Source organism: Tachypleus tridentatus, chromosome 2 (assembly GCF_004210375.1).
Source record: "Tachypleus tridentatus isolate NWPU-2018 chromosome 2, ASM421037v1, whole genome shotgun sequence".
Classification (NCBI taxonomy): domain Eukaryota; kingdom Metazoa; phylum Arthropoda; class Merostomata; order Xiphosura; family Limulidae; genus Tachypleus; species Tachypleus tridentatus.
In genome coordinates, this window is record NC_134826.1 from 107,777,792 (window position 1) to 107,794,993 (window position 17,202).

Below are 17,202 nucleotides of genomic sequence, written 5' to 3' on the forward strand. Positions count from 1 at the left end.
ATTCCACTGTCTCACGTATATAAATTTCTATCTGAAACTAAACAGTTAAATACAGACAGTGAACCATTCTCGTTAAATTGAAAAGTACATGGGAAAAGTCACGAAAAACAATAACTAAGCAAAAATTTTTCCCGCCATGTTTTAAACGACAATTTGCTTGTTGTTGGTTTTTTTATTTTGGTTTTCAATTTTCCAGTAAATCCAAACAAACACTGCGATCCGCACTTAAAACAGTTATCCTGGAGGTTTATGTGGGGAAGGGGAAAGATAAAAGTTTCCAAGGTTTAAGGTTCAAAATTTTAAAGTCCTAATTGTAAATACTTGTTTTAAACAATCCCTTAAGTCTTCAGCAATTTTCCGTGGAACCATTTTCAAGAGTTTCCAACAGCGCCTTGTATCCTTATTATGGAACCTACGCAAATTCCAAAATTTTGTATTTACATTATTACGATTGGCTATTAGGCATCAACTTAAATAAAACCAAAATCACACACAACAGCCCCCAAACCCTTCAACTCCTATTTTAAGAGGTCTTTCACGATTTATTCGACAATTAAACTTTTTCGTCGTTTATGTAATACACTGGGTCAAAAATCTATTTATAAAATTTAGTTATTTTGTCAAACCTCTTGGGAGGAATTCAAAACAAAAAATTAAACATGGATACACCCAAAGGTAGAACTGAAAATTATTAAACACAAAGAAACTTTGGGAAGTCTTCCACTGCCAGTGGAAATAGATAACTGATCTCCAGTGCTTGCATTAATACATTTTTAATGTAAACAATACACCTCACATGCTTAAAATAGAAAAAAATCGTACAGAGTTGTACTGTAAATGACTTTACCTTCTGTGACACTTAGTAACTAAGTATGCTCGAAATAAAACAGTAGATATCCGTCACTTGAAATAACGATTGACCTCTAACTTTCGATGTCAAGAAAATATGCCCTTCTTGGGATATAAACAATTTTACGCATTGCAATATTTTAGAAGTATATTTGACGAAATAAGTGTTATTTATAAATTTCAAACTAATACAAAGTGTTTTGTTATTGTTAAACATGCCATTCTTCATATCATTTCAAACTGAACTTAATCGTTGTTCAGTTACTATAAATAAACAAGAATAATAATAAACACAAAAATGTTTGGTCAGTTTATGTCAATAATGTGCATAGAATGTTAAAACAATACGACGAATTATAATGATTGTTTCTATCAACTTACCTAGATTTCAATTATACGGTAATGTCTATTACAACTTACAAATGAATGAAATAAAACTATTTTCCTCTCAACTGGTCAGAGGACTGTAAACTAAAAGTACATAAAAATATGTTTGACATATCTCTTGTTTGGTATACACAAATAATCATTTAAAGCTCACCTACAAATCAATACATTTTGTTTAGTACTAGAGCTCAGCAGCGAGAATGTACCTACTACAACCCAAAGTTAAATTACATTTCTACAGAAGATTAATAACTGTAACGTATTTACTATTATGTATCTATTTCAATATCGATGTTTGTTTCAGTTAAATATACATTTACAAGCGCATGTAAGTTATGTTAAATGTGTATTGCGAAACTTCTGCCCATTCACTAAGTTGAAGGATATCTTGCAATGTATTGTTCATTTGTTTTTGAATTTCAGGCAAAGCTACACGAGGTCTATCTGTGCTAGCCATCCCTAATTTAGCAGTGTAAAACTAGAGGGAAGACAGCTAGTCATCACCACCCACCGCCAACTCTTGGGCTACTCTTTTACCGTTATAACGCCCCTACGTCTGAAAGGGCATGTTTGGTGTGATGGGGATTCGAACCCGCAACCCTCAGATTACGAGTCGAATGCCTTAACATACCTGGCCATGCCGGGCCTTCTCCAGTGTAAGAGTCAATGTGTGTGCATGTAAATACTGGTGTATAATCAATATTATTGTGCAGGCTGAAGTTTCTAAAAACTCTACTCACGTCTATAAAATGTAACTAACTCAAACACAGAAAAAGTATATATTACTAGTTTGCTACAGTTGGTATAATGTATCTCAAGACAGCTGGTATGAGTATTAAAAACTTTTATTAATATAAAGTAGAAAACAACGTTTTGACCTTTCTAGGTCATCTTCAGGTTAATAAAAATGCAGTTCTCTATTTTATTTTCATAAAAGTTATAATACTTATACAGCCATCTTGAGATTTTTACTTCAAGTAGGTTTCTCATCATCACGAGTTGGTATAATATAAACTACGGAAGGTATAACTGATTAACGATCATTAACCGGGAAACTACAGATATTTGATCAGGAACGTTTGTATATTTCCAACATTACACACTGTTTAACTTCAGCAAAATAACATTAAGTACATAACTTCAGCTGTAAAAACTTACTTCATCAGCGAAGAGCTATCTAGCTCACAGTTAAGCAAATTGTAGCTATATAAACTCTGAATTATTTCGAGGGTTCATGGTGAACGAATAAGTAAAGAAAGTTCCGATTCAGAAAGAAGACTCAATATTATTTGCAAGTTTTTAAAACATTCCTATATAAATCATTATGTAATAACCGTTACTGATACTTTATTGTTTGCGTATTAAAATGCATTTTATTTAAAAAAAGAAATTGCATCAATTTTGTTTGTATGTATTATAAATTGGATACGTATCAATATTTATTTAACGTTAAATCTAAGTTACAATGAGCTCAGATTGAGACTATTTGACATTGCAACACATAAACTACAGCAAGAACGATTCAAATCAAATTACGCTGGGTAAATGTATGGAGTATCTTCAAGCAGATTTGTTTAACAATTTACTTGTACAGAAGGTTATTGATACCTTGTAAGAAATATTTGAATGTGCTAATTACGTGGAGTGTGACCGCAGATACTACCAGCGCCACCAGGCAGATATTTGGTTCACTGCGAATTCCCGTGAATAATGTTTGATTATCACAGCAACTTTGGAGGAAGGTGTTTCTTAAACGAAACAGGCTCCTCGAATACAACGTTTCGAAAACAGCTTAGATTGCGTGAAATTCAAAACAAAGCAACACGAAGGCTGTCTGTGCTAGTCGACCCTAATTTAACAGTGAAAGTTACGACAGAAAGTGTTCGTACCCCTGCGTCGCGAGTAGTTTTTCCTCATAACTTAAAAAGTATCACGAGTTGGATAATGAAAGTATAGTGTGTTATAAATATTATACTAACACACATCTACATAAATTATGTAAATTGAACGACAAATAATCTGTTTATAAACAAATAACCACACATAGGAGGGGCAGAAAGTGTTCGTGCGTCTACTTTAATGGCCAGTTGTGTAGCCTTTCAGGTGAAGTACTTGGCGCAATCTCTCCTCATAGCCCTTTATGATCGTTTGACAGTACTCGACTGGTATTTTCTTCCATTCTTCTTTACAGAAGGTCTACAACTCTTGCAACTTTTGGGATGACGCTGATGAACCCTGGTCTTCAAGTTATGCCAAACGTTTTCAATTGGGTTGAGATCGGGTGACTGCGATGGCCACTCCAGAACGCTTATATGGTTCCTTTGCAACCAGGATTGCACATACTTCGATGTGTGCTTAGGGTCATTGTCGTGCTGGAAGATCCAACGACGCCCAAGCCGCAAGTTCCGAGCATTATTCTTGATATAAGTGCCTAATATATCAACGTACTCTTCTTTTTTTCATGATTCCGTTGACCCGGTGAAGGCTGCCTATACCAGAAGAGCTGAAGAAACCCCATAACATGACCGAGCCACCTCCGTGTTTAACTGTAGGGACGGTGTTCTTTGGAAGATTTCGTTCCCCCCTTCTTACAGAAAATATTGCGAACATCATTGTGCCCGAAAAGCTTGATTTTAGTCTGGTCTGACTAAAGAATACTCTTCCAATAGGTAAATGGTTTATCTACACGCTTTCTTGCATACCTCAATCGTGCTTCTAAATGAACAGGCTTTAAATATGGAATTCTACGAGAACGGCATGCTTTGAATCCAGAAGAGCGTAACATGTTTGTAACTGTAGAGGTGCTCATTTCAACCCCAGTTTCCCTTACCAGTTTCTATATGTCATTACGTGTTAAACGAGGATTCCTACTAACTTCTCTGAGAACCTTCCTCTTGGTTCTCTCTGGAATTTTGGTGGGGCGTCCGGAATGAGGGAGGTTAGCAGTTGATCCTGTAAGCTTAAACTTGATAATTATGCTTTGAACAGTAGATTTCGGCACATTAAGTTGTGTAGTAATACCGGAAAGAGACAACACACGAGACTTGAATTTTACAACAATTCGGTTTTATAAATCACTGGACAGTTGTTTCCTGTTCGCCATGATGATCAAGCAGATAATGACGTAGACGGCGCTAAATTGCAGGAAGTAAATTTTTTGCTGGATAAATTCCAATAATTATGAACCAAGTGTCTAGTTTTGGAATGATATGTAGTTTATTCGCCAAACTAAACAAAATTTCTACGGGAATATCAGTTTTTTCACACGTTCTGAACGGTACGAACAGTTTTTGCCTTTCCTATTTTTGGTTATTTGTTTATAAACAGTTTATTTGTCGTTTAATTTACATAAAAATGTGTGTACATGTGTGTTAGTATAACATTCATAATATATTATATGTCTATTAACCTAATCGTGATACTTAAGTTATGAGGGAAAAAACTACTCGGGACGCAGGGGTACGAACACTTTGTCACAACTGTATCATCACCACCCACTGCCAACTCTTAGGATAATCTTTTACTAATGAATAGTGGGCTTAACTGTCACTTATATCGTACCTATGGTTGAAAGAGCGATCATATTTGATGAAACAAGGATTCAAAACAGCAGCCCTCAAATTGCGAGTTTAATGCCCTTAACCATCCGACCATACTGAGCCATCTAAAAAGTTTTATGCTCACCACAAAATTGAAAACATTCGTATTTCAGACCATTCAAGATGGTAATGTGAATCCCAAACCAAACTTAAAATGTATGAGGAACAACGTCCTCATCTGCTAAACGAAGGTCATGGATAGTACTCCGGACACACACGCTTATCTTCTGTTGCCATTGACTTCATACTAAACAATAAATACAACAAGCTAAAAGTTTAACTTTCAACCAATCCTCGAACCAGCACCATTTTGATAAGAAAGGTGGCGGAATAAATTGGAATCACAACAGTTCCATTCAGCAATATACTGTCAGAAGCATCTTGACTGTAGTTTCCTCCTTTTTGTTTGATTACGTGGTCTCAAAAGCTGGCATACAATGGAAAGTCTGTCGTGTTGAGAAGCGTGGTCTGAGTTGACCATGTCGTATTCCCGAAGCATGTTACAATTAAAAATGTAATATGGGTGAAAATGAGTAATCACAGTCATACGATTAAACACGATCAAAAACAAGTACATTCAAAGTTACTGGTACATTGTTCTCGTAAGATTTGATCAACACTCAGTGAAGTAAAAAACAACAACAACGTTGTGTCGTGGTATGAAATACCTAAGCTGGTGAAGCAGGAATGTTTTCAGGCATACTAAATAGTTTGAAAAGCATGTCCAACTGCACATGATTCTTATCACATTGTTTTTAATTAGTGCATGACAAACATAAGGTATGTAAATTTAGCATTGCAGGGTCGGCTGCTATGAATTCCTGCTCAGAAGCTGCGTTCTATACCGAAATTTTTAAATCAGCCAAAAATCTATCTAACAGCAAGCAAAATACATAAGCTAGATATATGCTATATATGACAGAAAGACACCGCTAAACAAAAAAAAATCAAAAACGTTAACGAAGGTTTAAGAGTGAGTGGAAGGTCAGAAATGTATGCTTTTGAAGAGGTTTTATGTTGCAGCACCTGCAATAAGATGTACAACAGCAGCAAGATAAAACCTTCATGCTGTAGATCATCACGCTGAAGGCATTATTATATTATACTAACAATTTATCAAAGTTGTAAATCAGTACTATCAATGTACTTATGTTATATGAACTTAGGGATATATAATCCAGGAACTTTACAATTTTGTCTGAAACAAAGAGCCACGCCTATCCCACACTCGAGATTACTCACGAAGAACCATATAATACTACAAATGAAAAGTTATGTCTATACACACACACACACACGCAACTTAGTAATATACTAAATAATCAAGACACAGACAGGCAGATATTCGTAAAATAATATCAAATTGTATACTGCTTCTATACATATATATTATAACTCTCACTTGTAAGGCTAACTTCATGAGCCGTAGATGTCACTTTACAACACATAGCAGAAAGGCTAGTCTACTGAAATATAAGCATTATTATAGAAACTACATCCACATAAGATTAGCCATACCTCAATCCAAATTGAGGACTTTGTTTGTGCTGTTTATAATGTTCTACAAAGAAGTGATAACACACACATATATTCTATAATGTTTACATATACATTCTCACGGAAAGTATTTTGACCAGAAATGACAAAAACTCTGGTCAGTCACATACAGATGTACCCTTAAATATCATACACTTCTCCAGTCTTTAAAACATTTATCTTTCTTCCCATAGCTCAGAATTTTCAGCCTGGGTTTGAAAATATCATTTTGACTTCAAGTGCAGTTTAGGATTTTTTTTTTCTCATTTTCTTAATTTGTATGTTATTATACCGAATTTCCATACATTTTATTCATTACCTTTTAAAATACTAAACCAGGTGCAATAGTTTATTTTAAAAGGAAGCGAGTATAAACTGTTCATCATTTTGTAAACTATCTTGTCTGGCGATAAAAATCTCCAAGAGTACGTTCTCTGTAGCTGGAACAATAACGTTTATCGTATTACAGCACCAAGTTTAAAAACTCAATATTTCAAAGTAAAACTTACAGATGATAATGTACCGATATCATAAGAAATGGAAAATAGCATACAGTGGGAAGAAACACGATCTTAAATTAGTGTAATCAGAAAGACATAATAACAGTTTGCCGTATAGCTCAAAGTAAGTTCCACGAAACTGTAAACAACACGCAATGTATACACCAAAGATCTTATGTTTTTGAATAACATACCATCAGTAACTTGAGCGCTCTTGGAGAGCGTTATGGTTATTGTTTTGTATTTTTTCATCCTAACTTTTTCTATTTATTCTGCTATTTTAATTCTTTCTAAAAGAGACATTAAGAATGAGTAATAATCCCTATACAAAATAAAGCCGTTTATCTATACGAAGACATTCTTATTAGTGGATAAATCGTCTATTTGAAATACACTAAATGGAAGATTACCAAATAGGTAATAATAGTAGTTCTAAACTACTTCAGCCTTCACAAGTCTCGCAAAATCTATGTATTCTATGAACAAGTACGCTAACAAAGACCACATTTTGGCAAAACAAATAGGAATTTAGTTTTATATATAACAGTGGAACTAACAATTACTCACAATCAATACCAATCAATTTTTAAAAGAACGACTGAAAATGGTAAATCGAAAACCTGAAATACATATTTGACTTCAGAGAAATTAATCGTATTTATTGTCAAATATACAAAAATAGTATATATTGTGTTGAAATTATAACTGCTTCGAATAACGTTATTTTACACATTTGTTCTTCATATTTCCACGGAAATATACGTTAAGTTTGATTTTTCAAAATACTTGAACTGTTATGAAAATCCTTATTAAAGTTATTTTATATATCCATTTTATAGGGTTTCTTTCAATACAACCAAAATCTCTTACGACAATCAGCTAACTACACCAAGTTCTGATGCTTTCCTCAAATACTTTCAGAAGGTATTACTGAGCAGTCTAACACAGTAAGATTAAACGCAATTAAATGTCTTTCCGTGCTCCACATAATATAACTGAAAATTGCACAACTAGGATCTCTAACAGATATATGGATTCCCGGGTCGAAAACAGATTTTGTTCCGCGAAATAAACCTCAGGAAATACATAGATTAAGGGTATGGTATATGCAAAGATACTGTCATATTTACTGCTTTTTTGTCTTTGTTTTCATAAAAACATATGTAAATAAGTACCTCTTAAACATCTGTGATAAACAATGGTCAAGTATGATATGTCTACACACATGTATGTGTGCGCTGGCACTACATTACCGAAAAGTAGTATGCATATAAATATGTATCTTTTCAAAATTTCTCCAGATTTTAACTGAAGATTACCGACATTCTCAGTTCTATGGGTACTGACTTTATCCAGCAAAAATATGTTATTTAAAATTTCGCTTTATTACAAATGTTGGGCTAAATATCCAACACAGTTAAAGTTATAGTATCTAATTATCAGTATCTTCTATGAGACTTCAACTCCATAAACAGCCTTTCCGTAAGAAGTTTAATAAAATGCGCTATTTGCAGTACATATAACGATGTAAATAAATTAAACTGATACGTAGTAAATGAAAACAATACAAAACACTGGTTTGTTGAACGTTATACTTTAGTTCAGTTTTGTTTGTATAGTTTCTGTTTAAATGTATATTGTATACATTTCTGCCTCAACTATGCGTCTCGTGTTGACCGTAAAAGTGATTTGTAACACAGAAAAAATAAACCGAAATAAAAGTGATCTTGAATATCACATTTTCAAAATTATTTCGGAAAATGATAACGGATTCTTTTCATTATTACCAGCTGTGGATGTTGTATAACAAATTCAATTACACCACAAAAGAAAATAGAGGCATAACCACGCAACTTTTTATTCAGATGCACAGAATACTTGAGAGAAGTATATTAATTTTGTAATTGTAACTGAAAAGAATCACCACTTTATATATACATTTCTGTACAAAATATATACGCTCTACCAAAATAATGAGTTAGATGTCAGACAATTACAACTGTGTACTATATATATTGTTTTAGTTTATTTTATAATTTTACATCAAAGTAAGTCATTCTTCAAACAAGTGTGAACCACGTCACTCTTAAACAACACATATTGCTCAGGTAAGTTATTATAAGTTGACGTGAGGGGAGTTCAAGTAAACCCAGACGTGGGAATGTTTTTTTATACATCAACTATATTTATCTCACTAAACTAATCCATTATAGGTCACGAAGAAGCTGCACTCTCTCATACTACGCTTCATTTCTCGCAGTTTACTTACCTCAAAAGGCAATGGAACATAATGTATTGAGCTCTTAACTAATAGGATATTGCAGAACTTAGCTCTTATATACAGTGTGTGTGTGTGTGTGTGTGTGTGTGTGTGTGTGTGTGTGTGTGTGTGTGTGTGAATTCGTTTTCTTAGCATATTACGCAAAAATACTTTGAAGTCTATATCTTTTTCATAGACTGTTTTCCCAGAAACAAATAAAATAATAAGGATGAGTCATCAGGAGCTACACTATACGCTCGTGCAGCCACCTGGAACGAATTCTACCTGAACAGAGTGACGTGAACCAAACTTCGTGAAAAATCGACTAGTATACTGTCTGACATATACTTTTCTAGACAGACACAATATATTCAGTAAGTTTAAACATACAAGACAAAAAACATTCACAACGTACAATAAGTTTTAATTACTTGATGTTAACAACATCACCGTTGTTAACAATGTCTACTGCGTATTTATTTAACATTTTAGTTATTACGTATTCAAGTACGAAAGAAGAGCCCATAATGCAACTTAAAAGATATTTTGTTAGCAACAGAAAAAGCTTCCTAGTAAATTTCGCACAATATTCAAATTAACACAGTTTTATACAGCTCTTGTTTCCATCCATAAAGCTAATGAACAATTGTGATAATGGAACAAATTTTGCTCTTACAGTAATCAGCTGTTAATCAACAAGTAAATTACGTATCTCATAGCATAAACTAACAATGAAAAAAAATGTAGTTATAATACTGAGACGCAATAATATTTTTTTTCTTTTTAATTGATATACTAAAAGCATCTATGTACTAAAAGCTCTTGAACACTTAAATTACAAACGTAAACATTTTATTACATGGAAATAATGTTAGTTAACATGATTGTGCCAAAATTCCTTTGTATTATTCAAAAGACGATGCCCGTCGAATTTCGTTGTTTACTGTGATCGAACAAATAGTCTTAATTTAGCTTAACACACTAATAATTTACATTTTCTCTGGTCGAAACTATTGATTATTGCAATCAATAAAATCTCACAAAAAACCAATTCTGAGATTTACAAGCCAACTGGTATACAGCTCAATAGTCAAACCATATTCCATGCTCGAAAATAAATGAAGCTTATTGCATTCGAGGTGAAGTAGTTTGTTGGCTAAAGCATTTGCCCAATAAGTAGTCGCGAGTTCGAATTCTTTTACATCCCACAAAGAGGTGTGCCCCTAGTAATTACCGGTTTCATATGATCAGGTATATTACTGTCAGTGACAATCGTCTTGAGAATTTGAGATAATTCTAATGAAAACATTGACAAAGCAACAAACGGCATTTACCTTTCCTATTAAGATGCTAATATATACCTAGAATATTTCTCCTTTAATGAGGTGAAAATTTCATTAAGAACAACAAAGTTATTGATGTATAACTTAAAAGACCAAGAAAGAGGGTGATGAGGAAGTTGAAGAACCGAATAAAAAATATATCACGTGAAAGAGTCAAATTTACATAATATTACATAATATTGCATAATATTACTGCCACCAGTCCAATGTCATAAAGTTACGTCTGACTTGTACTTCAAATCGATTTGGCACGCCGATGAACTTAAGATTGATTGGATTTACAGGATGACTCACCGGTCAAATCAATTTTACTTTATGTACACTACTACATTCCGCTTCCAAGGTTTCGCTTCACTCACTGACTGAGGACGGACATGAAGTAAAAAAAAAAAAAGTTATTTCCGTACATTACATTTCTATACGGTTAACTGCTACAACAATAGCAAAAATGAAACTCTCCTTTCATACAAAGTTTACTAGAAACTCATACTAGAAAGAAAGATATTACGTTAAATCAGTAGACAAAGCAGTGCAATGTGCGAGTCTAGAGAGTATGATGCAAGTAATTTACGAGTTATACTATACCTTTTCGTGAAATTCTTTTTACACAAACATTTGTAAAATAAATTGATTTTTTTACAAAATCTAGTTAATTACAAACTTCTTCCAATTCCATTTTCCACACAACTTAAGATACACACTTGTAGAGTTTTGGGAATTCACCAAGATCAACAGACATACACAAAAGACTGCTTACGTGTATCCAAGATACCTTGTAGTACATATGTGCAGTGCACAAACAACTTCAGTTTCAGCACCTTTCAGCTACGTCAGTGTGAAGTATAGATAACTGTATATCAATATACGATGTACAACACTCTTCTGACACAACTTAAAGAAACTAGAATAGCTAGTATAATATCCGATTAACCACATGCTTTCAAACCTCTACACTTATGGCATTCTTTATTTCAAACCTTCTTACAATCCTAGAATAACTAACATTGCGTGAAAATTTGTTTGTATGCAATCTATTCCCAAAGTTTTGAAGTTCGTTGGACTAAACCTCAGGGAGGCTAAAATGCACCCAGAAAGAAATCCAAGCAAGGTAAGAATCTAGAAGTGTAAAACGTTGTTGAGCCCAAATATGGCATAGTATTTTGTTTCTGATCTCTCTCTCGAGATCTTTTGAGCATTGTCTGCTACATTTGGTCCCACTAGCTTGTGAGTTTCACATATGCTCAGATCATATGAAAAAGGTATCCCAACAAAGCTTGATTCTGTGTACAGATCCTCTCTGAAGATGAAGGAACTTCACTGGTAAATTGTGACCTCTGTGAATCATGAAAGGTCATTGAATCCTACAACACAGAGTAGGTACCTAATGCTAGTTCTATCCAATTAACAGTACTTTAGCTTGAAATCTGGTTATAATTAAGATAATAAAACTTAAGAATATACTTCAGAGTATGGTAATACAATAGATCTTCAATCAAGGACGTTACAACTTGATGGCAGACAAAATATTAATTTATTTAATCTATCATCCAATACAGCAAGTAAATAATTATAAGCACAAAATAAAACAGTGACAGACCTACACTGCATTGAAATAACTGATACAGCTAACCAGCATGCCCAACGTGCACTTGCAGATTAGAAAATAAAGAGGTGGAACTTTTACTGACTTTTTTGTTACCCTCTTTCCCAAACTATACCACATTTCTAGATTTGTATCCATTCTGTTATACTCAACTATTGTTAATTTCAGAAAAATACACTCCTTAAAACTTTTTTTCTGACACATTATCCAGTGGTCTCTCTATACATTATTTCTTTAGCACTTTCCATGGCTTAAGGTAAACACTCATTACCTAAAGGTGAATAAGCTAACATTGAATAAATATTATTTTTGGCCTCAGCTACAAAGTGACAGTGCAAAGTGATATGCATGATAACTTCTGAGAATGTTCAAAATCCTTCATTGAAAAATTATCCACTGCCAAACATTTTACTATTCACACACAACACAGCTCATTTTTACTGCAAAGTCATCTTCCTCTTAATCAATGGTCAAAAAAAACAAACAAACACAGATGTCTAAGAATGAAAACAGAAAGTACAATTAAAAAAAATATTTTAGTAGCTTTAGAGAAGTTACAGTTTGTAAAAGAAACATTTTGATGCAAATTTAACTAAAACAATCAAATTAGGGAGAGCTACTGCTAAAGAATAAATATCCCTAAATTAAAATATGATAATCAATATCATAATATTCTTCAGGTTGTTTGCTATGATAAGTAGCTTTTAGTTTTGTTATCATCAATAACACAAATAGTGAGATCAGCTAAATTATAATCAGTGAACTAGCCTTAATCTAATAGCATTTAAATCCCTTTATAGTAAGAGGCTACAGATAAATAATCTTACAGGGTTATTGATTGATATTCCCTGCCACAAGAAATGCAAAGCCAGCCTGAATCAAAACATTTGTCATTAGTTGCCTAGCAACACTACTGCAAATACCATCTTACTACATTACTTAAACCTCAATGTAAAACAAACCAGTTACATATTGTTTGAATGATTGTGATTTACAAGCCTTTTTTAAAGTATTTATGCTTTTAAAGTAACCAACATCAAGGCCTATTCACTTGTCTATGCAAGCCTTCATATGTCTCAGTGCATTTTTTTGTGTTAACTGTGGCATCACCACATTAGATGGTTCATTACACTGTACTAGTACACAAATTTCAGCTTCTTGCAGAGTTCTGTAAAGGTTCAAAGATGATATTAGACATTAAGTTGTAAAATAAAACAAAAATATTCATACACATATCCTGAGGTGCATGTTTAGTCATCCAAGATGGCTTACATCTCTACATTTATTGCATATGATTCTTGTAGTATCTTGAAATGTTCAGCCTTCTACATCAACAAAAGTAATCTTCATTTATTGGTGAATTTAGTTAATGTAACAGCAAATATGGTCATTTTCCTACTGATTATAAAATCTTCATGATTACATTTTAAACTGTCATTACGTCCTTATTTTATTTTTAAACATATCAATCATATCACTAAACATTTAAGAATCTGATTATAAATCTTGACAAAAATTAAGATAAAATTTTTGGAGATCCATAAAGTTATTCTAAAAAGGCATGTGAAACAGTTTGTCCATATTCTCTTTTAAAAAATTACATATGATAAAAGGCCTTAATTTTTATACATCAACATTTTAATTTATCCTTATTATAACAAAGTTCTGTAATCTTTTAAAATAGTAATTCTGAAAAGACAGTGAATTAGGTGTGACTAATTCAATTCAGAGTGGTTCAATACATCAAATGCATTTTGTTGATTCTTTTTTTCTGTACTTACAATGAAATAAATGATTGTGAATATCTGTTATTAGAAAAGCATGTAATAAAAATTTATAAATTTGCCAAATTGGTTCAAAACATTTTTGATATTTGATTAAAACTTATATCAAACTTTTGTAACAAGTTTCTGTTGTTGCCTTTTATTTTAATTACCTGTTGGATTTCATCAATAGATATTTGCTTCCTTTATAATTGTGTGTACTTGTAGTCATAAAATATACTATTTAAATTTTTTTTTTTTGTAGATATTTACTTAATTCTTCCTGAACAAAATACAAGTTCAGAGCATAATAACATTTAATTATTTTTTGTCTTTATTGTGTAGACAAATTAAGCAAAATCTTATCACTTACTTTTGTGAGAAACGTATGCATAAGCATAATCACCATAAATATTTAATAACTTTCTTCAACTTTCCTTTTTACACATAATTTAACCTTTTCCTGGACATGTACTTTTTCATTTTGTAAAATATTGCCAATGGGAAATTGTACACACTCTTCAATGAAAAGATAATACACTTAGAGATCAAAAACACTAGTATTAACCAAAACATAAAAGAAGAATGCACATACTTAATATTATCTCAGTGATCCACTGATAATCACTTTCTTTATCTATACATATAAATTTATGTACAGAGGTTGCATAAGTTGCATCAAAAGAGCTTTGATACTTATAACATCATTAAAGTTTATACTCCATGACCACTCACACTATTAGACAATTGAGCATCTTAACAACAGGCTTGCAATGTAGTTTTCACTGCAAAAAGCTCCTTCACAGTTATTGTCTGAAGCACACCACACTTCTCTACAGACATTCCAGATTCCATCTAGTGTAGCAGATTGGCAATTCTCAAGTAACTGATTTAACACCATGGTTACAAAGAAATCCATTGGCAATTTTAATGGTATGTTTTCACATGCATGCTGCACTTTGCTAACCACGGTCATAGTACAATTTGTTGCAGATCTCTAATAAATTCCCTACATTACAGCTTTAATTTAAAAAAATTTCAAACATCCCTCATATAGAGCTTTAGTAATTTGTAGTATACAGATATTCCTTGATAAAAAGAAAACCACTTTGATCTATACATATTCTAGTATATAAAAATTCAGTTTCTTAACTGTGAAGGTGTTTCACTTGTATTCTTGACATTAGAACAGGCACAAGTGGGATGTTTCCAAATATACACACACACAACTAACTATGCATGCTTATCAGCAAGCACACACAAAACTAAAATTTAAACTAAATGATACTGCTGTATTGCACCAGGTGTCTAAAATTTTGACTTGCAGAATTATTTTTAACTTCAAAAACATGTTTACAAACTTATTAGATCTAAATTTGTTAAATAAATATTTTAAAAAAGTTTTGTAAAATTATCATCAAAGGATTAAAAAGCTGCACTTATTTTATTCAAACTAATGAACTATACAGAGGTGACATGATTGAGGTGCTCTGAATTGCTTGGGGTTCAACAATCTATTTAGTAGGTAGGATGACAGAAGAGAAATGCAATTCCAAAATAAAAAGGGTAAAACACCTGGAAAGGGTTTAATACCCTTCTGTTACCTTTATTATTATTATTATTATTCCTTTTAGGTCCTTATACACAAAAAAGAATGTTATGCAATTCATCTACATTACCATTCGTACTTCCATAACTAGACGGGCTCACAATACAAATGAATTACATACAATTTCCAAACATCTAATAACAACATGCGATACTCTACATGATTTTCTTTTTTTTATTTCATATTTATACCAGTTTTGTTATTTTTGTTTCTTCACAACTCGATAACTGGAGAGAGGGAAGGTAGTTAGGAGTGATGTGGTGAATCAAAAAAAAAAAATGCTTCTTTTCTATTTGAATTTATGTAACACGATCCCGCATTTCAAATTAACGTCTGCACTGAAAAAAAAAATGCATCTACAAAGGTGAAGTGCAGTAACGCAGTTCAACTTGAAACCCAGTAAGACAATAAGAATGAGCATATCTTCTAATGTAAGGTAAACGACAAATTATTATTATTACGTTAACAAAAAATAATAACGTATGATATAACACTTTATTTTATTTTTACTTTTGCTTACCTTACTGCAACTTTAACACTTGTTTCACCACTCATAATTTGCTCAATGAAAACCAACAAATAGTATTTTACCGTCTACAAACTGTAAATATTCCACTCCATATCTTCGAAAGACACTTTGTGCGAAAGAGCAACCACACACCACAAAATTTGTACCGCATCAAACAACATACAAAAGTCTCACACGCAAATCGCAGAAGAAAATGTTATCACGTGTCTTTTATACGCTTTGAATTCAAACTTGTTGGTAGTTGTTCAAAAAATATCACAAGAAATTATTTTCACTTTTCAAAACACTCAAATTGTAAGTCTAACAAAAATAATATAACGATTTATAAAAGTATAAAAAAGTTATTAATTAAATAATGACACATCAATAAGTTTAAAATACTATTTGCGCACGCCATCTGTTTTCTTACACATATACTAAATATTATTAAGATGATTGTGACACACTGCTGGCCAAAATCTTAAGGCAAATGAGCATAAAGACTCAACCACTTATTTGAGTAGAGCTTCGAAAGATGACAATAATAAAAGGGAAAGTAAAAATAAAAAACTTTTTTAGCATTTAATAGGGAAAATATGAACACTGTGAAATTAGCCTAAATACTAGCTGGTCAAAAGTTTAAGACCATACTGAAACGAAGCGTTAATCGGTAAACACGTAACGAAAATTAGTCATTTGTGTTCAAGCATTAGCGTTGTCAACATCTCCCACTGACATCTCCTGTGTTACATTGGGTAAAAACATGGCAAAGGCTAAAAAGTTGACAGAGTTTGAACGTGACAGAATTGTCGAGCTGTAAAAGCAAGGTCTCTCTCAACGTGCCATCGCTGGTAAGATTGGGCGTAGTAAAACTGCTGTTGCAAATTTCTTAAAAGACCCTGAGGAATACGGAACGAGAATTTCAAGTGGTTGGCCCAAGAAAATTTCGCCGGCGTTGAGCAAGAGGATTCGACGGGTTGTCCTGCAAGAAACCAGCCGATCGTTGAACCAGATTAACGACCTTACAGACGCAGAATGCAGCTCAAGAACAATAATACGGCATCTACGAGAGAAAGGCTTTAAAAACAGTAAACGTCTTCAAAGGCCACGCCTCCTTCCACACCACGAAACAGCTCGGTTAAACTTTGCTGAGAAGCACCAAACATGGGACACAGAAAAGTGGATGAAGATTTTGTTCTCTGATGAGAAAAAATTTAACCTGGATGGTCCAGATAGCTTCCAACG

The 17,202-nt window shown here is 32.8% G+C and overlaps 1 protein-coding gene across 7 annotated transcripts in view; it reads right to left on the reverse strand.

Annotated features, from left to right (window-relative positions):
• Positions 1-16,274, reverse strand: part of LOC143244799 (kinesin-like protein KIF21A) — a 146,727-nt gene extending 130,453 nt beyond the window's left edge. For 2 of the 7 annotated variants that reach the window (XM_076490143.1, XM_076490138.1), the window contains exon 1: positions 16,041-16,271. In XM_076490143.1, the coding sequence (XP_076346258.1) occupies positions 16,041-16,129 (89 nt within the window). In that variant the 5' untranslated portion in view covers positions 16,130-16,271. Of the gene's footprint in view, positions 1-15,969 lie in introns of all 7 variants that reach the window. The other 5 variants (XM_076490139.1, XM_076490140.1, XM_076490141.1 and 2 more) reach the window with 5 other exon arrangements.
• Positions 16,275-17,202: the final 928 nt, after the last annotated feature.